The 26774-nt window shown below is 37.8% G+C and overlaps 1 protein-coding gene across 1 annotated transcript; it reads left to right on the forward strand.

The window, feature by feature from the left end:
• Nucleotides 1–26774, forward strand: TOP2A (DNA topoisomerase II alpha). The gene is made up of 35 exons (XM_081220166.1): nt 1–156; nt 999–1154; nt 1371–1461; nt 1881–1944; nt 3635–3780; nt 3975–4072; nt 4341–4553; nt 4894–5067; nt 5257–5358; nt 5468–5605; nt 6963–7101; nt 8347–8504; nt 8806–8931; nt 9577–9687; nt 9859–9964; nt 10056–10165; nt 10419–10511; nt 10929–11043; nt 11134–11255; nt 12494–12642; nt 14399–14630; nt 14823–14957; nt 15082–15282; nt 15461–15656; nt 17524–17615; nt 17719–17883; nt 18008–18091; nt 18842–19024; nt 19348–19438; nt 22903–23055; nt 23297–23420; nt 23540–23583; nt 23997–24137; nt 24579–24778; nt 25676–26774. The coding sequence occupies exons 1-35, from the start codon at nt 136–138 to the stop codon at nt 25802–25804; spliced, it is 4602 nt and encodes a 1533-aa protein (XP_081076292.1). The 5' UTR covers nt 1–135; the 3' UTR covers nt 25805–26774.

The following is a 26774-nucleotide window of genomic DNA, read 5'->3' on the forward strand; positions in this document are numbered from 1 at the left end:
GTTCAAACCGGAGTGGAAGCGCTCTCCTAACCGCCGAACGTCTGTGTCTCCACAGCGGCTCGCTCCGTGATTGTCTCAAAGGTTGCGCCGGCTTAGTCGCTTGCTGGGTTCTCGAGCACCTTCACGACCGTCACCATGGAGATGTCTCCACTGCAGGTACGGCTCGCGGAAGGGTCGCGTCGCGGGGCCTCAACGTGGCCCGGCATCCCTTCGGCTGCCTGTGAGAGAGGGAGGCGCCTGGGCTGTGGTCCGGCAGAGGCTGACCGGGCGCCGGTGTTCCGCGTCGATCCGGGTCCCCTGGGCTCGGCGTGATCGCGAAGCTGCTGAAACCCCTTTCTCGTGCTAATAGTGAAGTATTGTCGGCTAACCTGGCTTCTAAGGTGTGCCGTTGTGTTTTACTGTGTCTAGGAATTCACTTAGTCCTGGAGTAGATCGGTGGGATCATGGTCCGCGTGGGGCTTTAAGCGGCGCAGACAGATGCTCTCCTCTTCTACCTGGGCTGAAAATGGGATTGAACGCCCCTGAGCTTGGAAAGCGCAGAGCAAGGCACAGGGTTCCCACTGTGCAGCCGGCAGCCCCGAGGTGCTCAAAATACATCCCTCCTGTGTTCAAAACCTTAACGTGCCCAAAGGATGGGATCCATAGCCTCCCAGACTGCTGCTGCTGAATTAGAATCTGTTACGTGCCTGGGACCTAGTAGGCGCTCAGTAACTATGTGTGGAGTAGGTGAAAGAAGGGGGTGTATGCTATGGATGGCGTCTAACACGTAAAACGATTGCCTTACCCTTGGCAAAATAATATGTCAATTTAAAGGACACCTGGGAACCTGGCTGCAATAACTTAAACTGCCGTGTTTGTACAAAACGATGTCGACTCCACTGATAACTACTAAAAGGTTGTGGTTTGTTATAGTGTCACTCTGATAGGTGTTTTGTTCATGGTTTCTGATAAACCTGTGACTCAAAATACCTTCTCTTCAATTTTTTAAAAATTGCCAGCCTGTAAATGACAATATGCAGGTCAACAAAACAAAGAAAAATGAAGATGCTAAGAAAAGACTGTCTATTGAAAGAATCTATCAAAAGAAGACACAACTGGAACATATTCTGCTCCGCCCAGACACCTACATCGGCTCTGTGGAATCAGTGACCCAGGTAAAACCAAGCTCATTAAATGCAGCGACTAAGTAGCTAAAATGTGTACTTTTCCAGGTTAATTGTCTGTACTTCGTATACTTGGAGTGTCACTGGAACTGGCCTAATCTATCATGTATATTGTCCTGCTAATCCAGAAGACTTTACAGTCATCCTGATGGTACAATAGAATAAATATATGGTCAAAGTAACCATATTTCTTTGCCTTATTTCCAGCAAATGTGGGTTTACGACGAAGATACTGGCATTAACTATAGGGAAGTCACTTTTGTTCCTGGTTTGTACAAAATCTTTGATGAGATTCTAGGTGAGTGTATTCTCTTTTTTTTTTTTTAAACATCTTTATTGGAATATAATTGCTTAACAATGTTGTGTTAGTTTCTGCTGTATAACAAAGTGAATCAGCTATATGCAGGTGAGTATATTCTTTAATACAAAGATCCACTGGTCAGATCCTTCCTAAGAAGTATCATTCCTGGCAAACCCTCTGTAGCCAGAAATCCTATCCTTTCAAACAACAGGTGGCAAAGGTGAAGCAGTCTACTGGGATCTAGGAAGTTCACTTCTTTCCTAGAAACAGGCCGATGAATAAAAATTGCTAAATGAATACCTCATTACTGTTATTCCTGTGCTGCTTGAGATTTTTTTCTTTTTATGCCTTAGAGTTAAAGGATATTTTTTAAAACACTTTAATTTTTTACCAATATGTATTTTATCTTCTTTCAGTCAATGCTGCAGACAACAAACAAAGGGACCCAAAAATGTCTTGTATTAGAGTCACAATTGACCCGTAAGTCTCTTGCTTAGTCTTGTTTTTTATAGCTCATTGTTACTGTTAGTTGCATTTACTTTGATTTATAGTAAAGTTGGCTTTTTCTTTTTTTTTGTTTTTTTTAATTAATTTATTTATTTTTGGCTGTGTTGGGTCTTGTTTCTGTGTGAGGGCTTTCTCCAGTTGCGGCGAGCAGGGGCCACTCTTCATCGCGGTGCGCGGGCCTCTCACTATCACGGCCCCTCCCATTGCGGAGCACAGGCTCCAGACGCACAGGCTCAGTAGTTGTGGCTCACGGACCCAGTTGCTCCGCGGCATGTGGGATCCTCCCAGACCAGGGCTCGAACCCATAGTCCCCTGTATTGGCAGGCAGATTCTCAACCACTGCGCCACCAGGGAAGCCCCAAGTTGGCTTTTTCTTAAATGGGAGTTTGCAAAAGTGCAGAAAGGTAGAAGGCTAAAATGAACAATCTATGATACCTACAATCTAGATCCAACAGTTATCAACACTTTGCCATATTTGCCCCATCTATATTTTTTCTGAATCATTTCAAAATAAATTACAGACATTATGACACTTCGTCCCTAAATATTTTAGTAAGCATCTCCACTAACTACTCTAAGTATTCTGGAGTCTATAGCTGTAACTTTTTCTCATGATGCTATTCAAATAGTAAACCAGCAGGTGGTGATAGAGCATAATTTGATCTAACATTTCTGCATATAAATGTCCCCCTTTGTGGGTAGTCAGGGTGTTGCTTCCCCTTGTTATTAGCCTGATGAGTTATAACATAAACTATACTTCAGGCTCTTTTTGGGAAATGTGTTAATGATGTACTCAAATGCTCCTAAGCACTTGATATCATAGTCTTTTAAAAAACGTTAAGCTACCCTGGTGGCGCAGTGGTTGAGAGTCCGCCTGCCGATGCAGGGGACACGGGTTCGTGCCCCGGTCTGGGAAGATCCCACATGCCGCGGAGCGGCTGGGCCCGTGAGCCATGGCCGCTGAGCCTGCGCGTCCGGAGCCTGTGCTCCGCAACGGGAGAGGCCACAGCAGTGATGAGGCCTGCGAACAACCAAAAAAAAAAAAAAAAGTTAAGCTAGATTTAATTAGTCTTCTGTGTAGATAATACTCAGTACTATTTGCAATAAGAACCACAGTTTGTTTCCGGTTATAACTAAAATATATTATCTTCTGAGAATTAAAATAACTAAGAGATATGTAAGTCCAAATAAATTTTTAGCATTTCATTGGCGAGCAGGGAAGTTTACAATTAATAATGCCCTTTCATATTTGTTTTGCAATGTACTTTGTTGGGTGGGAAAGCTAAGGGTGCTGGGACAGTACAGATGATCCCCTTAAAAGTGATATAATAATATTGTTTCCAAATTTTGTCCTTTTCTTTCCATTGGGCATAAATCATTTCCCTTTGTTGATCCTAACATTTTAAAATTTCCTATTTTTTCAATATTATCAGTGTCTGCCCAGGTGTTGGAAAAGGACTGATTTTTTTTTTCTTTTGGCTCCTATTTCAGGAGTGTTAGGAACTAAGCATGCTGAAGTTCAAAAGGTATATATGAAAAAGAGTCAAAGACATTGAGACTTGTGAACTCATGTATTTTAGAGATAATATTTAAATATTAAAAAATATTAAGCACTAGTTTAGCATCTGTTTTATTAAAAAAATTTTCACTCTTCTTTTCTTAGGGAGAATAATTTAATTAGTATATGGAATAATGGAAAAGGTATTCCTGTTGTTGAACACAAAGTTGAGAAGATGTATGTCCCAGCTCTCATCTTTGGACAGCTCCTAACTTCTAGTAACTATGATGATGAAGAAAAGAAAGTAACGGGTAGAGTATTGAGGAAAATAAAAAACATATTTGTTGCTGAAAAAAAAATACATCTTTTAAATGACTGTCTGTGGCATAAAGGTTAAAAGCATGGAAATAAATCTCTGTAATTGAATAACATGGCCAGTGATTAAGAAGCAAAGCTGTTAATGAGATAAGAACAATTAAATAGTGTTTTACATTTATTTGCCCAGGTGGTCGAAATGGCTATGGAGCCAAATTGTGTAACATATTCAGTACCAAATTTACTGTGGAAACAGCCAGTAGAGAATACAAGAAAATGTTCAAACAGGCAAGTAAATAGGTATCTTGTGCCTTGATTATAAATTGTGCTATAGCAATTTATATTGGTATTAATGGTTTAACATAATTTATAAGCTATTACATCACGGGAAGTTATTCATAAACATATTGGGGGGTTGGGGGGGGTTTGGCTTTTGTTTGTTTGGGAGGGTTTTTTAGGACTTGTAAATTTGCAAGTCTAAACAACTAACTAAACAATCTCTAGTCTGTGAGATTACTTGAATTTTTTCTCTCTCCTCTATTCTCTATTTCCATAGACATGGATGGATAACATGGGGAGAGCTGGTGAGATGGAACTCAAGCCCTTTAGTGCAGAAGATTATACATGTATTACCTTCCACCCTGATTTGTCTAAGTTTAAAATGCAAAACCTAGACAAAGATATTGTTGCACTGATGGTTAGAAGAGCATATGATATTGCTGGATCCACTAAAGATGTCAAGGTGTTTCTCAATGGAAATAAGCTTCCAGTAAGTACTTTCCTGGGTGTGGGCAAGGAGGGACTATTGTGATCATTGTCAAAGGCAATGCTGATTTTTTTTTTCCATCCCATATATTTTTCTTAACCACTTCTCAAATATGTTCCTGTAAAGAAAACGTCATGCTACATTTTTTAAAATCAGTTAGCCCATTTTAAGTTCACTAAAGTCTTTCTCAAAGAATCTCCTAAATAAATCCTTTTGTGTCTTTTAATGACCATCTTCTTATGCCCATCAGTGAACACCATTTCATTCGTTTTGAAAAATCTTTACAATCTACTTTTTAATTTACTTTAAATTTTTAATACTATTATTTTTAATTCCTGTTTAGATAAAAGGATTCCGTAGCTATGTAGATATGTATCTGAAGGATAAGGTAGATGAAACTGGCAATCCACTGAAAATTATCCATGAACAAGTAAACCCCAGGTGGGAAGTGTGTTTAACAATGAGTGAAAAAGGCTTTCAGCAAATCAGCTTTGTCAACAGCATTGCTACTTCCAAGGTAATTTTATTTTTGAATTATTAATCATGATTTACCTTTACATATAAGTATTATTGTTTTAAATGTATAAAATGAACTTGAATATTTGGCTACCTTGGCATAAAGGAAGCTAAATTAGATTTTTTTTAATGTTTTATTATTATAATTTTGAGGGTAATGAATTTACAGTTTGGTATTTTTCCTCATTAGGGTGGCAGACATGTTGATTATGTAGCTGATCAGATTGTGACTAAACTTGTTGATGTTGTGAAGAAAAAGAACAAGGGTGGTGTTGCAGTAAAAGCACATCAGGTATGATACTTTAACACAGTGTTCTTTTTCTAAAGTCAAGAAAGAAGAGAAAGGCTATAAATAAAGCATGAGTAAGTTTTTAGTGATTTATTATCAACTTTTACTGCAGGTAAAAAATCACATGTGGATTTTTGTGAATGCCTTAATTGAAAACCCAACCTTCGACTCCCAGACAAAAGAGAACATGACTTTACAAGTCAAGAGCTTTGGATCAACATGCCAATTGACTGAAAAATTCATCAAAGCTGTGAGTACTTGGAGGGAAATAAAAAATAGAAGCACCTTCCTTTATTTTCCATTGCCCTTCTCAGCCCTGCAGAAATAAAGCTTCCTCCCACATGTCTTCTCACTCTGAAAAGGAAATAAAAGAACAACTCTTACCTCTTACCAGGTCTTACCAAGCCCTTAATTACCATCTATACACCATCTATATTTACCCATTACATGTCACCAATTTAGATCACTTCTGAATTTAACCCATCTAACTACTTACCAAGCATTGAATGCCTAAAGTTGCTCTCAGTGGACACATCCAAAACTGAATTAGTTCTCTCCGTACTAACTGATCGCCATACGAGGAACTCCCCCACCCCCAGAAAACAAAACTATTTCCTGTTTTAGTCAAAGGCCCCAACTAACCACTAGGTTGCATAAATCTAAATCCAAATTCCTTAATTTGGCCCGCAAGACCCTGCCATTTCCAACCTCATCTCAGTACCACTTTTCCTACGTTATCTAAGCTTCACTTCTACTGGCTTTAAATTACTCAAAAGCAGAGTACTCTTCCCCTCCTGAGAGCTTTTTCACATTTCTGGCAGAGGGTTACTCTGCCTGAAATGCTTTACACTTGGCTATTTTAAGTCTTTTATTTTTATTTTTATTATTTATTTATTTAGGCTGTACTGGGTCTTAGTTGTGGCACGTGGGATCTTCACTGTGGTATGCGGGATCTTTAGTTGCAGCATGCAGAATCTTTAGTTGCAGCATGCGGACTTCTTAGGTGCGGCATGCAGACTCTAGATGCAGCATGTATGCAGGATCTAGTTCCCTGACCAGAGATCGAACCCAAGGCCCCTGCATTGGGAGCGCAGTCTTACCCACTGGACCAAAGGGAAGTCCCCAACTACTTTAGGTCTTAAATGTCATTTCCTCAGGAAAGCCTTTACTTTCTACTTCTTTCCCTAAGTTTGTTCCCATATAACACTGGACATACATTACTATATATAACATGCTTTTCACTTATCTGTAACACCCGCCACACTTGTAATTTCTCATTTTATTTCTGTCTTCCTTGTTGTAAACTAAACTCCTTGAGGGCAAGGACCATGTCTAATTTGTTTTAACCAATAGATCTCCACATGCAGCTCAGTGCCTGGCACAATATAAGTATGTAGTCAGTAAATATTTATTGAATGAATGAACCCAAAGGAACCAGCTCCCTCAGTAGTGGTAACCTGAGGCAGGAAGATGTGCCACCCTCTATCCAGACATTACTTTTCTACCTCTTTTCATTTTTGAATTCTTTTTATTTTTGTGTGAGCTCATTTGTACTCTAGATTTCTGACAGAACTCTTCTTCCCTAACATGAATCCTCTCATTTTCAGGCAACTGGCTGTGGTATTGTAGAAAGCGTACTAAATTGGGTGAAATTTAAGGCCCAAGTCCAGTTAAACAAGAAGTGTTCAGCTGTAAAACATAATAGAATCAAAGGAATTCCCAAACTTGATGATGCCAATGATGCAGGTACACATTTAATAATGTTTCCAAACTTTAAATCTTGTAGTTCAGTTATTTGTTTTATTCATTAACATCATACTGTAGATATTTTTCCCTTGACACTTAATATTCAATGGAATATTTATACTTTGTTAAAAAATCAACCAGTTCCCTGTTATTGAACACTTGGGTCATTTCCATTTTTAGCTGTTAAAAATAGTGTTGAGATGATTATTTGGGAGTGTAAAACAAGAATGTTTATACAGTAATCTATTACCTAATGTAGAGGAGAAAAAGTCTTCTCAACCTTCTTAGGTCCCTGGCTATCTCTGAAAATTAAACTGACAAAGACAGATTAATAGGAAAAAAGCATGAGAATTTATTTAATATGGTTTTTTGTGACACCAGAAAATTGTAAGGAAATGCAGACCCAAAGAAATGGTTAAACCTAAGTGGTTTTATGCTAGCTTTTTTTTTTTTTTTTTTGCTGTATGCGGGCCTCTCACTGCTGTGGCCTCTCCCGTTGTGGAGCACAGGCTCCGGACGCACAGGCTCAGCGGCCATGGCTCACGGGCCCAGCCGCTCCGCGGCACGTGGGATCCTCCCGGTCCGGGGCACGAACCCGTGTCCCCTGCATCGGCAGGCGGACGGACTCTCAACCACTGCGCCATGAGGGAAGCCCCTTACGCTAGCTTTGATGAAGAATGGAAAGTTGTGGAAAGATATGATAGAAAAATGATTATGAGCTAAGTATAGTAAACTTGGGGAAACTTAGCAAGACCTTTTCATTCAGATTCTTCTTGGTGACCCTCAATCTTGGATTAGAATATTCCTTTCCTCCAGGTATAAAGAGGGCATCTCCTCATGAGGGTCTTACGACATGCTTCAGGGGCAAAGTTTAACAGGGAGGTCAGAGAGATATTTCTGCTTCTACCATTTTCTCAAAACTCCCTCAGCTTAAGATATTCAGTATGCCAAGGTGCCATATTTGGGGGTAGCATGTCTTAAACCTCATCACCAACAAATATATTAAATGTAATATGATTAAATGAATGTTTAGCAACAGTATAATTGTCATGAGAAATTAGTCTAAGAAACTAAGACTTTATTAACTTACAGACTTAAGCTAAACTATGTATCCAATTACTTAGCTCCATTTGACTCCTCAGCCAACTTGTTATGAATTGTAAATTATTTGTGTTTTATCACATGTCTGAGTTAAGTATATTTGAGGTTGAACTAAATATGCTAATATTAATTTATTTATTTTAGGAGGCCGAAACTCCACTGAGTGTACACTTATCCTGACAGAGGGAGACTCAGCTAAAACTTTGGCTGTTTCAGGCCTTGGTGTGGTTGGGAGAGACAAGTACGGGGTTTTCCCTCTTAGAGGAAAAATGCTTAATGTTCGAGAAGCTTCTCATAAACAGGTAGAATACATAAAAACTATCTTCAGAATCTAAATCTAGTTTTATAATGCAGGACTTCATGCTTGTATTTCATTCCTTTATTGGGCATTTTGAAATATATCTTGGATATTTTTTTGTTACTTTAGGAAATTGGGTACACTGTAGCATATCTTAACAGATCTTTCTGACTTACTGAAGTATAGGCTAATAACTCAAAATACTGGAGTTCAAGAAAACCCAAGCAACATATACTGTTGTAATTCTTTGTTCTTTTAAAGTTTATAAACAAAATAGTACTTTTTTGGCTACACATCCATTTCAGATAATGGAAAATGCTGAAATTAACAGTATAATCAAGATTGTGGGTCTTCAGTACAAGAAAAACTATGAAGATGAAGATTCATTGAAGACTCTGCGTTATGGGAAGATAATGATTATGACAGATCAGGTCAGATTTGTTATCAAATATTTTAAATTTTTAAATTTTATTTATTTATTTATTTTTGGCTGTGTTGAGTCTTCGTTGCTGTGCGCTGGCTTTCTCTTAGTTGCAGCAAGCAGGGGCTATTCTTCATTGCAGTGCACAGGCTTCTCATTGCGTTGGCTTCTCTTGTTGCGGAGCACGGGCTCTAGGCACGCGGGCTTCAGTAGTTGCGGCACACGGGCTCAGTAGTTGTGGCGCACGGGCTTAGTTGCTCCGCGGCATGTGGGATCTTCCGGAACCAGGGCTCAAACCCGTGTCCCCCGCATTGGCAGGCAGATTCTTAACCACTGTACCATCAGGGAAGCCCGATAGCAAATATTTTAGATTGTTAACCTAAATTAAACACATCTTATTGTTGCATTGCTTTTCTGCCATGAAAGGAAATTACTTAACTTGGAGCTTTGTTCATTATTTTTAATCCACATCTAATAAGATATATTATGTTTGTATTTTATGTATATTACATATATAAGTTAAGTGAGTCTGAATTTGAATAGCCTTTTTTTTAATCCCCATAGAAAAAAATTTGAGAAATTACCAGTAAGTCAATCATAATCTTATTAGTTTCTAAACAATTCTTTTGTGTTTTGGCTTTTCAAATATTTCTAGGACCAAGATGGTTCCCATATCAAAGGCTTGCTGATTAATTTTATCCATCATAACTGGCCCTCTCTTCTGCGACATCGTTTTCTGGAGGAATTTATCACTCCCATTGTAAAGGTATACTAATTTCTAAGATACCATAATGGATATATATATATATTTTTTCATAATGGATATTTTAAAGCCCTACTCCTCAACCCTGGATACACATATAACTCCAGTGATGCATGATGATATGCAGGTGACTCAGAAGTGTGGAAAGCCACAGCAATGTGTTTTTTACCTCAGGTGTCTAAAAACAAGCAAGAAATGGCATTCTATAGCCTTCCTGAGTTTGAAGAATGGAAGAGTTCTACGCCAAATCATAAAAAATGGAAAGTCAAGTATTACAAAGGTTTGTAATGAAACTCACATAGAACTTCTCATTTTGTTACATACCATTGTACAATATTATATGGAGTAACTTGGTGTTCTTGGTTTTGTAGGTTTGGGCACCAGCACATCAAAAGAAGCTAAAGAGTACTTTGCAGATATGAAAAGACATCGTATCCAATTCAAATATTCAGGTCCTGAAGATGATGCTGCAATCAGCCTGGTGAGTTTGAGTGTATTTCATACATACCTTCTAGTTTTAGAAATCAATGCTTCAACTAGTCAATTGAAACATTTAAATTTTCATATAATAAAATGTTTTATAAAATAGATTGTTTTTAGTAAGCATATCCCAAAGAAAGGAGCCAGATATTTTAGAAACTGAGTTTTTGTTGTTTTTTTGTTAATTTTTTATAGAAGAAATATTTTGGAACCTATTAGTGCCAGTGACATCTTTTTCATCTTCTAATTTGTAGGCCTTTAGCAAAAAACAGATAGATGATCGAAAGGAATGGTTAACTCATTTCATGGAAGATAGAAGGCAACGAAAGTTACTTGGCCTTCCTGAGGTAAAAAAATGTTAAATATATCCCATAAAATGTACTATTTATTACCTTTAGAATTGACATTATAGCAAATTAAAGTTACTGAATAATAAGTACCTCAGTTAAAAAGTTAATGGATAACTATTTATAAATATCCTTATTCTTATTTAGACTGCTGCATAAATGTATTGGACCTGAAAGAAACTACAGAGTCAATGCACTTTTTTCCTGATTGTGCAGCAATTAAATTCGTTTTGTCTTTAAAACATAAAATACTTCATAATTCTTTGCTTTTGAGGGACTTAACAATTATCATAGAAGTGATATAGAAGTGATAATGCTAGCATGTGTCTTTGTTTTATTTTTGTATTAAGCATTGTTAAGACCAGTGATATTTTTTATTTTAAACTAGATCATGTAATACTCTCTTTGGTTCCTCAGGATTACTTATATGGGCAAACTACCACATATCTGACATACAATGACTTCATAAACAAGGAACTTATCCTGTTCTCAAATTCTGATAATGAGAGGTCTATCCCATCTATGGTGGACGGTGAGTTCTATTTTTATCATAAGATGGAAATCAATGCCCAGAAATGGTTAATTTGAGGATATTAATATTTGCACTTCTTTCATTTTAAAGGTTTGAAACCAGGTCAGAGAAAGGTTTTGTTTACATGTTTCAAACGGAATGACAAGCGAGAGGTGAAGGTTGCCCAGTTAGCTGGGTCAGTAGCTGAGATGTCCTCTTATCATCATGGTGAGGTAAACACATAATCTATAATGTTTCCAGAAAGCATTGTAGCAGAAATATCTGCAAAGCCATTCTCCAAACAGTTGATGGAAGTATAAGCTATACATCCATAGTAGAGAACAATGTGGTGAAATATATCAAACTATAAAATTGCTTATTTTTTGACCTAACAAAGCTATTTATAAAAATAATGTTCCTGTAAGGATACTATAATAGATCAAAAGATATGCAAGGATCTATGTTCAAAGAGATTTAGTGATGTTCGCTATAACTTTGTTGTGCCAAAATTTAGACATGGAAAGTGTCCATCAATTGGAAAATTATTATACCTTATGACACATCTATGCATGGAATCAGTGATATAACAAGTAAATCTATATGTACTAACATTGAAGAATGTCCATGTTCTATTGTCAGGTGAGGGAAAAGAAAAAAGAGGCAGAATAATACTTAAAGGAAGGATATACTCCAAATTGTTAACTTTGGTTATCGCTGGGAATTGGAAAGGGCAACATTCCAATTTTTCATCTATGTCTAAATTGTTTGACTTTATATCAATACAAACATACACCTGTTCATTTTTTATTTTGTAATTGAAATTGCTTTTTTGCATTTATTATGTAAAACAGTTTTAAAGAATTAGATTGCCTATAAGTTTCTAGAACTTTAAAGGTAATGATTGTCTTGCTTGTTGCTTCAATCAAAATATAGCAGGTACTCAATAAGTGTTCACATAATAAACATTTGTTGAATGCTTAGCATGTACCAAGTATACAAAGATAAATCATACATGTTCTCTACCTTTAAGGTATAATCACAGTTTAACCAGAGGATTCTCTCTCTCTCTCTCTCCCTCCCTCTCTCTCTCTCTCTCTCTCTCACTCACACACACACACACACACACACACACACACCTTTAGAATAGAGTGATACATGCTAGAATAGAAATGAGCAAAGTGTTTAACACAAAGGAGGAAATATTTCATTCTGCTGAGGGTGAATAGAGGAGCTATACCTTCAAGGTTGAGTAGGACTTGATAGAAATTACTGGAAGGCAAGATCCCTGAACTTGGAGCCAGAATTCTTAGGTTTAAGGTACTACTTCTGCCATGTATTGATCTGGGAAAAGCCAATAAATATCTACACTTCATAAAACCTTACAGGATTATAGTGAAACACACTCATAACAAACATGTTATTATTGAGAGACTACAGATTAGACTAATGAATCTTTTCCCCCCACCCACAGATGTCACTAATGATGACCATTATCAATTTGGCTCAGAACTTTGTGGGTAGCAATAATCTGAACCTCTTGCAGCCCATTGGTCAGTTTGGTACCAGGCTGCATGGTGGCAAGGATTCTGCTAGTCCTCGATACATCTTCACAATGCTCAGGTGGGTATGCTTCCGATTTTTTGTGAATTGCCTTTTCCAATTTTGAAGTATTGTGAGATTTAGTTGACCAAAAATAGAAAAATCCAGTTAATCGGAAAATAGATTTTTGATGCAGATGCTTGGATTATTAATTGTTTAAAACTAGCTCTTTAAAGTTGAACTATGCTACTCTTTGCAATGAGTAGAAAGTCAAAATTCTATTTCAGCTTGATAGCTTAGCCTTTGTATCCCTTAGAAGTACTGTTTCCTTGCCAAACTATAAATGTTTTTACTCCCATTTCTTTTATTTTCTTCTCTTTCTCCATATAGAGCTGTGGTTCTCAACCAGGGTAGATTTTACCCTTCAGGGGTCATGTGGCAATGTCTGGAGACATTTTTGATTGTCATGACTAGGGAGCCATGCCACTGGCATCTAGTGAGCAGAGGCCAGGGATATTGCTAAACACTCTGTAATGCACAGGGTGGCACCCCCACGGCAAAGAACAAAGATGCAGTAGTGCCGAGGTTGGGAAACCCTGGAGAGTTTGAGCCGGAGTAAAGAAGAACTTGATTCTTCTTAAATACCACAAGTTGAAATTTTACTTCCTTTACAAGTCTATGGAAAATACATTATGAGTGGTCAGTTTTCACCTGTCATCTTATTCAACTTTTCAACAGCATAGGGTACGGTAATCACTCCATCCTTTAAAGTCTTCTTTCATTATTTGTCCTCCAAGACACCAGACTGTTGGTTCTCCTCCCTATTAGTCTTCACTGGGTCCTTCTCATCTTCCCAACCTCTAAATACTGGCCTGCCCTAGGGCTCCTTCATCAGACCTCTTTCCACTAACTATACTGCCTTCCCATCCATGGATGGTACCTCGTACATCCAGTCTCATAGCTCTAGCCCTACCCTCTAAATTTCATGTCCCCTCTCAACATTTACCACCTGGATGTCTAATAAGTATCTCAAACGTAAGTTCAAAACCATATCCTTAGTCCCTGTCTCAGTAAATGGAAAGCCATCCTTCTAATTCTCAGGCTCAAAATTTGGAGTTACCTTTGACTCCTTTTCTCCACACTTGATCCCTGTGGGCTCCACATTGGAAAAATACTAAGCCACCCCATTCATTATATTCATACAGACTATTATAGTTTACCATTCTTCTTTCTTTTGGCAGCCAATTGATTTTTTTTAAATAGGTTACTCTGGTTCAGAACCTTCCAACTTCTTCATTCAGAGAAAAACTAAAGCCCTGTTTTAGCAAACCAGACCCTATATGATATGTGCTCCCACTCCCCATGTGTTTTGATTCCATCTCCTACTATCTCTGCTTCAAACACACCTGGCCTCTTTGCCTATAGTCAAACATGCCTTCAGGGCCTCTGACTTACTGGTCCCTCTGCTTGCAGTACTCTTTCTCTCAGTTTCTCCTCTGCTCAAGTGTTATCCTATCAGAAAGTGCTTACCATTCCTTAGCATCCCCTCAGTCAATCTTAGCTACTTTATTTTTCTATTTAGCATTTACCGTACCGCCTGACAAAACGCCTGTACTAGAATATCTCCCTGTGCTGAGTTCCTTGAAGACTGAGACTTTGTATCTGCAGTGCCTGGCATGTAGAAAGTACTCAATAAATAATATTGGTAAATGAATATTAGTCAGCAAGTAAAGCCAAAGTAATTTTCATGTATATATCTGAGATAACATATGTTCTTTCCATGAAAGTTGTGTCAAAGCCAATATTTTTCTAAAATAACATTCTTTGTTTTCTTTAGCCCTTTGGCTCGGTTGTTATTTCCACCAAAAGATGATCACACGTTAAAGTTTTTATATGATGACAACCAACGTGTTGAGCCTGAATGGTACATTCCTATTATACCCATGGTGCTGGTAAATGGCGCTGAAGGAATTGGTACTGGGTGGTCCTGCAAAATCCCCAACTTTGATGTTCGTGAAGTTGTGAATAACATCAGACGTTTGATGGATGGAGAAGAACCTTTGCCAATGGTAACTATTCTGTGGTACTAGGAACCTTATTAGTTTTCCTCTGGTTTCAATTCAGCAGATGATGTGGTTAAAGAGGACACAAATAGAAATTTTATTTCATGTTTAATGTTAGTTAGATTTATTGTTTAATACTGTTGGGATTTGTTTTAGTATCACATTTAGAAAATATTCTTTTTTAAAATACTAATTTAGCTTCCAAGTTACAAGAACTTCAAGGGTACTATTGAAGAGCTGGCTTCAAATCAATATGTGATTAGTGGTGAAGTGGCTATTCTTAATTCTACAACCATTGAAATCTCAGAGCTTCCCATCAGAACATGGACCCAGGTAAGTAATTATGGATTTCTTTTTTGATTTTTGTGATCAGGGAAACATTTTTTATACTGATGTTTGTTGAATATTCAGGAGCCTATGTTTGAGAAACTTACAAAAGGATTATTTCTTTCTTTAGACATATAAAGAACAGGTTCTAGAACCCATGTTGAATGGCACTGAGAAGACACCCCCTCTGATAACAGATTATAGGGAATACCACACAGACACCACTGTGAAGTTTGTTGTGAAGATGACTGAAGAAAAACTGGCAGAGACAGAGAGAGTTGGGCTACACAAAGTCTTCAAACTCCAAACTAGTCTCACATGCAACTCTATGGTATGTCTTGTTTCATGAGAAATTTGTATGTATCCATTTATATTAAAGATTAATATCAGTTTTAAAAGGATATTTTAGGCTACTTTTACAGTTTCAAAGAATAAAGTCATTTCTCTAAAACCATTAAAGTTTAGCCAATTTATCTGTTGTTGACTCCAATCTTGTTTTTCTTTTCTAGGTGCTTTTTGACCACGTAGGCTGTTTAAAGAAATATGACACAGTGTTGGATATTCTAAGAGACTTCTTTGAACTCAGGCTTAAATATTATGGATTAAGAAAAGAATGGCTTCTAGGAATGCTTGGCGCTGAATCTGCTAAACTGAATAATCAGGCTCGCTTTATCTTAGAGAAAATAGATGGCAAAATAATCATTGGTATGTTTTTGGAACAATAACTTCCTGTACTAAAATTACTATCGTGCCTCACTTCCTTTAAACATTTTTGGTGAGAGGGAGGATGGGGAGGGCGGGCAAAATCCGTTTATTTCCACTGGTTACACGTACAAGTATTTCTTTCAAATACCTAAATAAGCATTTATAGTTTAAAAGAGATAGCTTTTCCTAGATTGAGCATCGTGAGAAATCAATATTTAGTTAACATTTAGACAGGAAGAGAACAGAGAGCTAGAAGAGGTCCCTGTGTAAACTGATAAAGAGCAGAGATAAGTCTGATAGAAAAACAAAAAAAGGAAGGAGGATTTTAAGTGGCTTATATTATAAGTAAATGGTATACTCCAGACTGAAAGTCATGTCTAAGGGAATTTTTTTAAGACATTCTAGAAGCAACTAAATCAGAGTTTAAGTAACCAGGAAGAAAACAGTTTTGACTAAAGCTGGAAGGTTAAAAGAAATGGCTCAGCTCTGGCCAGAGTAAACTAGAAAAGCCAGGTAACTATGGGTTGTAGTAGCAAGTCCCAAAACATGACAACACAAGTTACCAGTGATCACAGGATCATTTTCCGATGGTACATGAAAATGTTTAACTTAGTAGTTACATGTTCATTTTCATGGATATTTTAAAATACAATAACAATGGCATATCAGTCCCCTAATTTCACGGATATTATTGCTTAAGACAAAGCTAAAATAAGTAATATTGGATATGACTCAAAGAAAAATAAAAGTAAAGATAGTATTTAGTTGACTGGAATTTAGGAAATACTAGAGGCTATATCCAGTCTTCTTGAGGAGTAAATATAGAGGGCCTAAAAGTGTGACCTATATCAAGTTAATTGATGAAAGGTGGTACTCGAAACCTCACTCTATTATAGCTAGTAACTCTCAGTGTCCCTCAAAGTCTAACTAATTGACTGCAGTAAACATTGGGAGAGGGGTGTTATAGAAAAAAGGGAACAAATGCATTATAGGGGACTATAATCAAGAGAAATCAATGTCTGAATGGGTGGCACTAAAAACTTGCCCACTCGGGTGTTGAAATTAAAAGGCCAGGGAGGAGACTCCCCTGGTGGCACAGTGGCTAAGAATCCTCCTGCCAATGCAGGGGACATGGTTTCAAGCCCTGGTCCCGGAAGATCCCACATGCCACAGAGCAACTAAGCCCGTGCACCACAACTACTGAGCCTGCGCTCTAGAGCTCGCAAGCCACAACTACTGAGCCTGCGTGCCACAACTACTGAAGCCCACGTGCCTAGAGCCCGTGCTCCGCAACAAGAGAAGCCACCGCAATGGGAAGCCCGCGCACCGCAACGAAGAGTAGCCCCGGGGCTTCCCTGGTGGCGCAGTGGTTGAGAGTCCGCCTGCCGATGCAGGGGACACGGGTTCGTGCCCCGGTCTGGGAAGATCCCACATGCCGCGGAGCGGCTGGGTCCGTGCGCCATGGCCGCTGAGCCTGCGCATCCGGAGCCTGTGCTCCGCAACGGGAGAGGCCACAGCAGTGAGAAGCCCGCGTAACGCAAAAAAAAAAAAAATAAAAAAAAAAAATAAAAGACCAGGGAATATAATTGAGGTCAATATTTATCAGAAATAAAGGTTTTGATTGTCTTCTGTTATTCAAGTTATGATTAAGTCACTACCTCATATATGATTTGACTGCCCCCTTGTGGTAATTTACATTTGTCAGTGGTTTAGGGAGCAGACTTGACTATCCACCAGGATGTACAAATTTATGCAAGAAGACAGTTTAATCTCCAGTTTTAATCTTTTCACTTAATATGGTAAAACCTTATCCCTTACCTAAAATATTGCTCAAAACTACTATCTCTGTTCACATTTGTTTAAACAGAAAACAAGCCTAAGAAAGAACTAATTAAAGTTCTGATTCAAAGAGGTTATGATTCGGATCCTGTGAAGGCTTGGAAAGAAGCCCAGCAAAAGGTAATTTCTTGGTTAGCATTTTCCGTATTATTAAAGTCTATGTGTAGTCTAATGTCTATGTTTCACATTTCCTATTAAAGCTACATTTTAATTTCTCCTTTAGGTTCCAGATGAAGAAGAAAATGAAGAGAGTGACAATGAAAAGGAAACTGAAAAGAGTGACTCTGTAACAGATTCTGGACCAACCTTCAACTACCTTCTTGATATGCCTCTTTGGTATCTAACCAAGGAAAAGAAAGATGAACTGTGCAGACTAAGAAATGAAAAAGTGAGTTGTGGATGGATAGTACCTGTTGCTTGGTTGTATTCTAATGGTGAAAGTAAATTGTGTGCTTTGGGAAAATGCTGTGTATGCACATAAATTAACTTAATTTTCTGACTATCTTATGAAGGAGCAAGAGCTAGAAACATTAAAGAGAAAGAGTCCATCAGATTTGTGGAAAGAAGACTTGGCTGCTTTTATTGAAGAGCTGGAGGTGTGTAGTTTATAATGCCTGTGTTAGAATTTTTATTAATGAAATAATGTATTCTAGCAATGTACCTCTTTGTCAAGAAATTTCACAATTGACAATAGAAAGCATATAGGAGGCATGGAGATACATTACAAGATAACACAAAATAACAGATTGTTAGAAACTAGTTAGAATAAAGTAAATGGTGCCAAGAAACATAATACCTAAAAGTTTTTGGACAAAGAGGGGAAAGGGCAGGAGTTGACTTTTGACCTATTGGAACTGAGAAGATAAAGAGAATTCAAACGTGGAAGAAAACCAGCCCAGTCCCTCAAGTAAACCTGAAAGGACAAAAACAGTTTCCTTCAGGGAAACTAATCAGTAGTTTCAGGAGATCCTGTTACCAAAATTGCTAGTGTGGTTTGTTCTCCAGTATTATCTTAACATAAAGTATTTCATAAATTAAGATAAAAGGCCTAACATGTAGATTTATAATATTGTACTTCAGTTTGGATGTCCAACTTGTAATCAGTTGATTGGATAAATGTACATTACTGGAATCACATCCTTTCTTATTTCTTAATTGAGTTTATAAAGTGTGCCTTAATGTTGGTGGTATACTTGACAGAACAGCTTATCACAAATTTATGTTAAGATGTAACAAATTGAAATCAGTTTAACCGTTGCCTTTTATTCTGTCCCTATAAAGTGGCATCGAGGCTGTAATGTCTTTGTTAGCTTATAAACTTGCTTTCTTATATCAACCTTTTGTAGGCTGTTGAAGCAAAGGAGAAACAAGATGAACAAATAGGACTTCCTGGGAAAGGTGGGAAAGCAAAGGGGAAAAAAACACAAAAGGCAGAAGTTTTGCCTTCTCCATGTGGACGAAGAGTCATCCCCCAAGTGACCATAGAGATGAAAGCAGAGGCAGAAAAGAAAATTAAAAAAAAAATTAAGGTAGTACTCTTGAAAGCATTATACATAAAACACGTTAAATATTTTTCCACTTAAAATTGAACTAGTCATAAAACTTCTAGTCCCGTAGTCAGGAATTTGTCAACTAATCATAACTTTCCTTTCTTATGAGCCTGATTTTTTTAATGTTTAAGTATCTTGAAAAAGTCATACCCATACCCTTCTTTATTCAGAGCTCTTAGCCAAAATACAAAGAAAAAAAAAAAATCACTCTTTGACCAGACGTATATTTGTATATTTGACCTTATACTATTCCAAATAATAAATGAGCAGAACTTAACCATTTTTGTCTTGCTATCTTTTAGAATGAAAATACTGAAGGAAGCCCTCAGGAGAATGGGATGGAAATAGAAGGCCTAAAACAGAGATTAGAAAAGAAGCAGAAAAGAGAACCAGGTATTAAAACATTTTAAGGAAAATCATATAGAGTTGAGACTAAATTATGTTCATTACCTAGTACGTTCCATATAGACGTTCAAGAGTTCTTATTGAGGTACATGAAGAAGGGCTATGTCTGAAGTATACTTGAACTTCCCTAACATTGTCCTTGGGATCTGATTTATTTTAGAAGAGATCATTCTGTAATGAAATACTTTGTTGGGATCTAAAGAAAACGTTCAGTTTATTAGATTTCACTTTCTAGACAGTTATGAGGTTTTAATATATGTAATATATTCGTATGTAAAGCTTCTTGAGGACAGTCACCATATCTTAGTCATGTTGTTTTATCCCTAGAGTTCAACACCATGCCTGGGATATACTTAACACTCACTCAGTAAATTAAATAGAAGTAACAATTCTGTTAACCATTTGATTATGCCTTTACTGAATATCTACTTTTTTCTAACTTCTTCATTGAGATATTCACATACCAAATTCACTTATTTAAAGTGTACCATTCAGTGGTTTTAGTATACTCAGTTTTAGAACAGTTTCTTGTCCTGGAAAGAAACACTGTACCCAATTAGTGGTCAGCCCCCCCATTTTCTCCCAACTCCCTCTCCTTCTAAGCAACCACCAATTTACTTTCTGTGTCTAAATTTGCCTATTCTGGACATTTCATATGAATGGAATCATATAATATGTTCTTCTGTGGCTGGCTTCTTCACTTAGCATAATGTTTTCAAGGATCATCCATGTAGTAACATGTATCAATACTTCATTCTATTTTGTTGCCAAATAGTTTTTCATTGTATGAATATACCACATTATATTTATTTGTTCATCAACTGCTAGATATTTGGATTGTTTCCACTTTGGGGCTTTTATATTTCTTTGGCAAAATGTCTATTCAGATCCTTTGCCCATTTTTTAATTGGGTTATTTATCTTTTTATTGTTGAGTTACTTGTAAGAGTTCTTTATATTCCAGATGCCAGACCGTTATCAGATATATGATTCTCAAATACTTTTTGCCAGCCTGTGGATTATCTTTTCATTTTCTTGATGGTGTCCTTTGAAGCACAAGTTTTTTATTTTGATGCAGTCTAATTTATCTTTTTTTTTTCTTTTGTTGCTCACGTTTTTGGTGTCATATCTAATCTTTTGCCAAATCCAAGGTCATTAAGATTTACCCCTAGGGTATTCCCTGGCAGTCTAGTGGTTAGGACTCCATGCTTTCATTGCTATGGGCCCGCGTTCAATCCTAGTTGGGGAACTAAGATCCCACAAGCTGTGAGGCATGGCGAAAAAGAAGAAAAGAAAAGATTTACCCCTTGTTTTCTTCTGAGAGTTTTTAGTTTTAGCTCTTACATTTAGGTAATTTTGAATTAAGTTGTATATGGCATAAGGAAAGAAAAGATTTACCCCTTGTTTTCTTCTGAGAGTTTTTAGTTTTAGCTCTTACATTTAGGTAATTTTGAATTAAGTTGTATATGGCATAAGAAAGGGGTCCAACTTCATTCTTTTGCATGTGGATATCCAGTTGACCCAGCACCATATATTGAAAAACCTTCTTTCCTGTTGAATTGTCTTCACCCTTGCCAAAAATCTATTGACCATAAATATTAAGGTTTATTTATGGATTCTTAACTCTATTCCATTGATTGATGTATATGTCTATCCTTCAGTATCTACTTTTGATAGATAACGTTCAGTTCTGTGGGGAATACAAAGATGAATAAAACAAATGGAAACATCTTAGTATTAAAAAGAAGTAATAAAAGTATGTTGTGTGTGCTGTGTTGTGGAAAATTATATATTGGCCTTATAATGCAGCACATATTTAACTTTAAACCTACCTAACAATCAATTAGCATATAAACCAGTGAATCAGATAAGTATTTTGAGCATTCACGTTTCCCATCACTATCTCAAATCTTGTGAGGTCACAAGAAGTGGGGAAGCATGGCACTTACCCTCAAGAGGTTTATCAGGAAAGAAAGGTAAAGCAGTACATACTAGCCATTGTAGGGATTTAGAGAAAGGTGAGATCAGTGTGGGTACATGTAGATTGTAGAGGCTTTGTGAAAGAGGTAAAACTTGGGTTAGAGTCTTAAAGATTGGGTAAGATTTAGGTATTCTAGACTGGGAGAAGGCAAATGGACATATAATATGCATGGGACAATAAGAAGGCCCCTTAACAGAGTGGAAAATAGTAGAAAATAGTTAAACCAGATTATGGAGAGTTAGAAAACCAGGTTGGAGGAGGGTGGATAAGATTAGATTCAACTAGGAGATATGAAATAGGTAGGTGTATGAAGAAAGGACTAAGTCAGGTCAGTAAGGAGTCTGTCCTTATCTTTGGGCCTAGATGAGGGAAATAAATAGCAAAGGATTGGTATGAGAGACATTTGAGGAAAAGAATTAACAAGACTTAGTGACTTTAAACCTCCTTAACTCAGCCATTAAATGCTCTTCAAGGTTTGGGCCTAGCCATTCTGTTCCCTTTGAGTTGTTTCCCTTGCCTTGACTTCAGCAGTAACCTTCTGTTGATCTTGCATCTCTTCTTGTGCCTTTCCCATCTCCACACTACAGTCTTAGAGAACTCTTTATTTATTTTTATTTATTTATTTATTTATTTTTTGCGGTACGCGGACCTCTCACTGTTGTGGCCTCTCCCGTTGCGGAGCACAGGCTCCGGGCGCACAGGCTCAGCAGCCATGGCTCACGGGCCCAGCCGCTCCACGGCATGTGGGATCTTCCCAGACCGGGGCACGAACCCGCATCCCCTGCATCGGCAGGCGGACTCTCAACCACTGTGCCACCAGGGAAGCCCCTGAGAGAACTCTTTAAAATGCAAATCTGGTCATATTGGTTCCCTGTTTAAAACAAAATCCTTAACAAGACCAGCCACTCTCTTGGGACTTCCCTAGTGGTCCAGTAGTTAGACTCCACCTTCCAATGCAGGCGGCGCAGGTTTGATCCCTGGTCGGTCGGAGAACTAAGGTCCCACATGCCACGGGTGCAGCCAAAGATTTTTTTAAGAAGACCAGCCACTCTCCCTCAGACTTCTGTTTTCCAGCCATAATGGATTTCTTTCAGTTTCCTAAGTGCACTATGTTTTCTCATAGGGCTTTGTACATGTTATTTCCTAAACTGGAATGTTTTGTCATCCACCTCCCTTCAACTAGTTAACTCAAGCATCTCTTTCTTACAAAAGCCTCTTATTTATATACATATGCATACATACTACATGCCCTATGTAAACATATATACCATGTGGGATTATTAATATATATGGGATTAGATAATCAAACTATAAGCTCCACAGAAAGGGGGACTATGTCCTTTTCTGTTCACCATTCTATTCCCAGTACTGGCACAGAGTTTCAATAAATATTTGAAGGATGGATGGATGATAGATGGAGAAAAGTGAGTCAAAGAATATGTAAACATGGTTAATTCCTATCTCCCTTCCAGGTACCAAGACAAAGAAACAAACTACATTGCCATTTAAACCAGTCAAGAAAGCCAAAAAGAGAAACCCCTGGTCTGATTCGGAATCAGATATGAGCAGTAATGAAAGTAATTTTGATGTCCCTCCCCGAGAAAAAGAGCCACGGAGAGCAGCAAGTAAGGAAGAGTGAAGAACATGCTGCATGTTCTGAAAGATTTGAATGGGCAATCTATTTCAAGGCACATAATCCCAGAAATTGTTACATCTTAGAGCAGTAATTACATTTTGGAGAAACTAAAACATCTTTTAGAAGATTAAACTGAAGCTTATATCTTCAGGAAATGTTATATTAATCTGTGGATTAAATATTTCTCCTATTATCCTCTTTGATCCTTTGTATATGTATATTTTTAACAGCAAAAACCAAATTCACAATGGATTTGGATTCAGATGAAGATTTCTCAGATTCTGATGAAAACACTCAAGATGAAGATTTTGTCCCATCAAATGCTAGTCCACCTAGGACCAAAACTTCCCCAAAGTAAGTATCCTCTCTAATAGGGATTTTATCGTGGTTGTTTTAATAGTTGATGATATATTCTTTGTGGTTTGACACATTTAGAATTGGTCATCAGGATTTTTTTATTATTATTATTCTAGACATACTAACAAAGAACTGAAGCCAGAGAAAAGTGCCACATCAGGTATGTTAAGTACAAATAGTGAGATGTCTGCTTTACTAGAGCACTCAGGTCCACCCGGCTTCTAACCCGGCCTACATTATCCAAGTCCTGTCTTTGAAAGTAAATGTGGGCTCTTGTTAGCATTACATTGATATTGTTCATTAGGTTTAGTTTTGCACATAAATAGGTTCTACATTTAATATACTAAAAGTAAACATTTGCTTGCCAGGTACTATGCTAGGTGCTAGAGGTACAAAAAAATACTGTTTGCTCATGAAGAACTCAGAAATTAGAACAGAGTTATAAAAGTGTGTTTGAAATATTCCAGGAAAGTCACAGACTTTGTGTTTAAATAGACATTCAGAGCAGGGACAAAAGCAGTAAACAGACTTTCAGGTATTGCTTATATGTACTATTTTCCTTTCCATTTGAAGTAACGGACCTTAACGCTGATGATGCCAAGGATAATGTACCACCTCCTCCAAGCTCTCCTGCTGCTGATTTCCCAGCTGTAACTAAAACCATAAACCCTGTTCCTAAAAAGAATGTGACAGTGAAGAAGACGGCAGCAAAAAGTGAGCCTCCATCTTTGAGATGTGGGTTAATATTGGGATTAACTACTGGCTGCCACAAGTCAGCTTCAATGTTTTATTCCCCAAATTTACTGTAGATATTGAAATTAAGCCTTTACCAAATGAAAACAAATCTTTAGATCTTCATAATCAAAATTGCTAGTTAAAAGGTTTAAAATTAGCATGTTTCTCAAAATGTCAGGTGTTAGCTCATTTCTATGACAGGGATGGGAGTTAGAAACAGTTGCAAATGTTTAACATGAAGCATATACCTACAAAAAAATCATATGCTTAAGAATACTTTGATTCTCTAATGCATTTCATCTCTGTTAGGTTGTCTTTTCCTATGTTAAATATAAGCAGTCAACAGGTTGCTAAAGAAGGTTCACTGTGGGAACAATTCAGCTAAGAGTGGCCCTGACAAATTCCTGTGTTCACTTGCAGGTCAGCCTTCCACCTCTACTACAGGGGCCAAAAAAAGGGCTGCACCGAAAGGAACCAAAAAGGATCCAGACTTGGATTCTGATGTCTCTAAAAAGCCTAATCCCCCCAAAACCAAGAGTCAGCGCAAAAGGAAGCCGTCCACTTCTGACGATTCCGACTCTAATTTTGAGGAAATGATGTCTAAAGCAGTCGCAAGCAAGGTATTTACCCTAGTCAGGCCTTTTGCTGTAGGTAGTTTGAAGCACATAACCAAGCTTTGCTCCTAATAATTTGGCACATTTCTAAGGAAATAAATTTAAATCCCATAGTCCGTTAGCCTTTTACCCTATGTAGTTTAGTTGTAAAAAAAAGTTAAATATGCCACTAATTAGTCAGTGAGAGAGTTGCCTTCGGTCTATTTCTTCCCTTTTTTTTTTTTTTTTTTTTTTTTTTTTTTTGCGGTACGCGGGCCTCTCACTGCTGTGGCCTCTCCCATTGCGGAGCACAGGCTCCGGACGCACAGGCCCAGCGGCCATGGCTCACGGGCCCAGCCGCTCCGCGGCACGCGGGATCCTCCCGGACCGGGGCACAAACCCGTGTCCCCTGCATCGGCAGGTGCACTCCCAACCACTGCGCCACCAGGGAAGCCCTTCCCCTTTTTTTTTAAATTTATTTATTTATTTTTGGCTGCTTTGGGTCTTCATTGCTGCACGTGGGCTTTCTCTAGTTGCCGCAAGCAGGGTCTACTCTTCGTTGTAGTATGCAGGCTTCTCATTGTGGTTCTCTTTTGGAGCACGGGCTCTAGGCACGCAGGCTTCAGTAGTTGTGGCACGTGGGCTCAGTAGTCGTGGCTTGCAGGCTCTAGAGCGTAGGCTCAGTAGTTGCGGTGCACGGACTTTGTTGCTCTGCGGCAAGTGGGATCTTCCCGGACCAGGGCTCGAACCTGTGTCCGCTGCATTGGCAGGCGGATTCCCTGTGCCACCAGGGAAGTCCCAGTTTCTTACTACTCATTAGAAGGTGGAAAACTCCTTGAGTTGTAGTCTGTTGATATATTTTTTGCATCGAAATTCTGCTGTCAGGTTGACATTGTACAAACTACTTGGGCTCTTCTCTTTTAGAAACCCAAAGAGGATAGTGATGACTTCCATCTGGACTTAGACTCAGCTGTGGCTTCTCGGGCAAAATCTGGACGGACAAAGAAACCTATAAAGTACCTCGAAGAATCAGATGAAGATGATCTGTTTTAAAATGTGAGGTGATTATTTTAAGTAATTGTCTTATTGAGCCCAAGACTGGTTTTAAAGTTACGTGAATCTCTGTTTCCTCCCCTCTGAATTTAGTTTGGGGAAGGTAGTTTTAATTCAGAACCATCAAAATAAAGTAGAGCCCAAGTGTCCCTTATCTTTATATGATACTGTCTAAGTAGTGACCATCTCATGGGATTGTTTTTTTCTCTGCTTTATATATGTACTGAGTCTGTTTTCCTTTGCCTTTTAAATCTGATTTTAGGTTCTTGGCTCTAGAGAGTTGCGTGGTCACTTCAGCATAATGTAGTTTGACCACTCATTAAGCTAAAATTGGAGCACTTTGACATAAAAGTTTCTACTCTGCCTACTTTCTGTAAATATGAGATACAGCATGATTAATTTCTGTTTTATCTTAGTTTCATAGATAATGTTCCATCAGATAAAACTTTATGTAGTTCCAGTACCAAATACTCCTCGCTCAGCCTTTTATGTGCTGAATTTTTAAGCAGTGAAAAATTGTTCGTATTCTTCATATCTTTTTGAATAAGCTGAAGAAAAACACCGTGGCTGTGTCTATATAACCTCAACACAGTCAATCGGATGAAGAAAATTAGACCCTAAGTTGAGATTATCTCAACGCTTGACTTGTCCCCTCTGGCTGCCTGTGAGTCTGAATCTCCCAAGGAACAAATTTCTAGGAGTCACTAGATTGCAGAAGAGTCAGGGACAGCATTCTCTCAAAGATCTTATATATTGTATTGATGCCATACTCAGCAGCGAGCTGTTACATCCAGTTTGAGGAAATCTCCATAATCTTCAACTTGTAAACTTTTTAAGACCTTCCTTCATTCGTTATATGTGTGTAAGTTGAGTGGTGTTATCAATGTTTTTTGTAAATATTTACTATGTTTTTCTATTTAGCTTAATTCCAACAATTTTATGCTTTAATAAAATGTTGTAGACATTACAA

Source organism: Mesoplodon bidens, assembly GCF_964165515.1.
Source record: "Mesoplodon bidens genome assembly, chromosome: 19".
Taxonomy (NCBI): Eukaryota; Metazoa; Chordata; class Mammalia; order Artiodactyla; family Ziphiidae; genus Mesoplodon; species Mesoplodon bidens.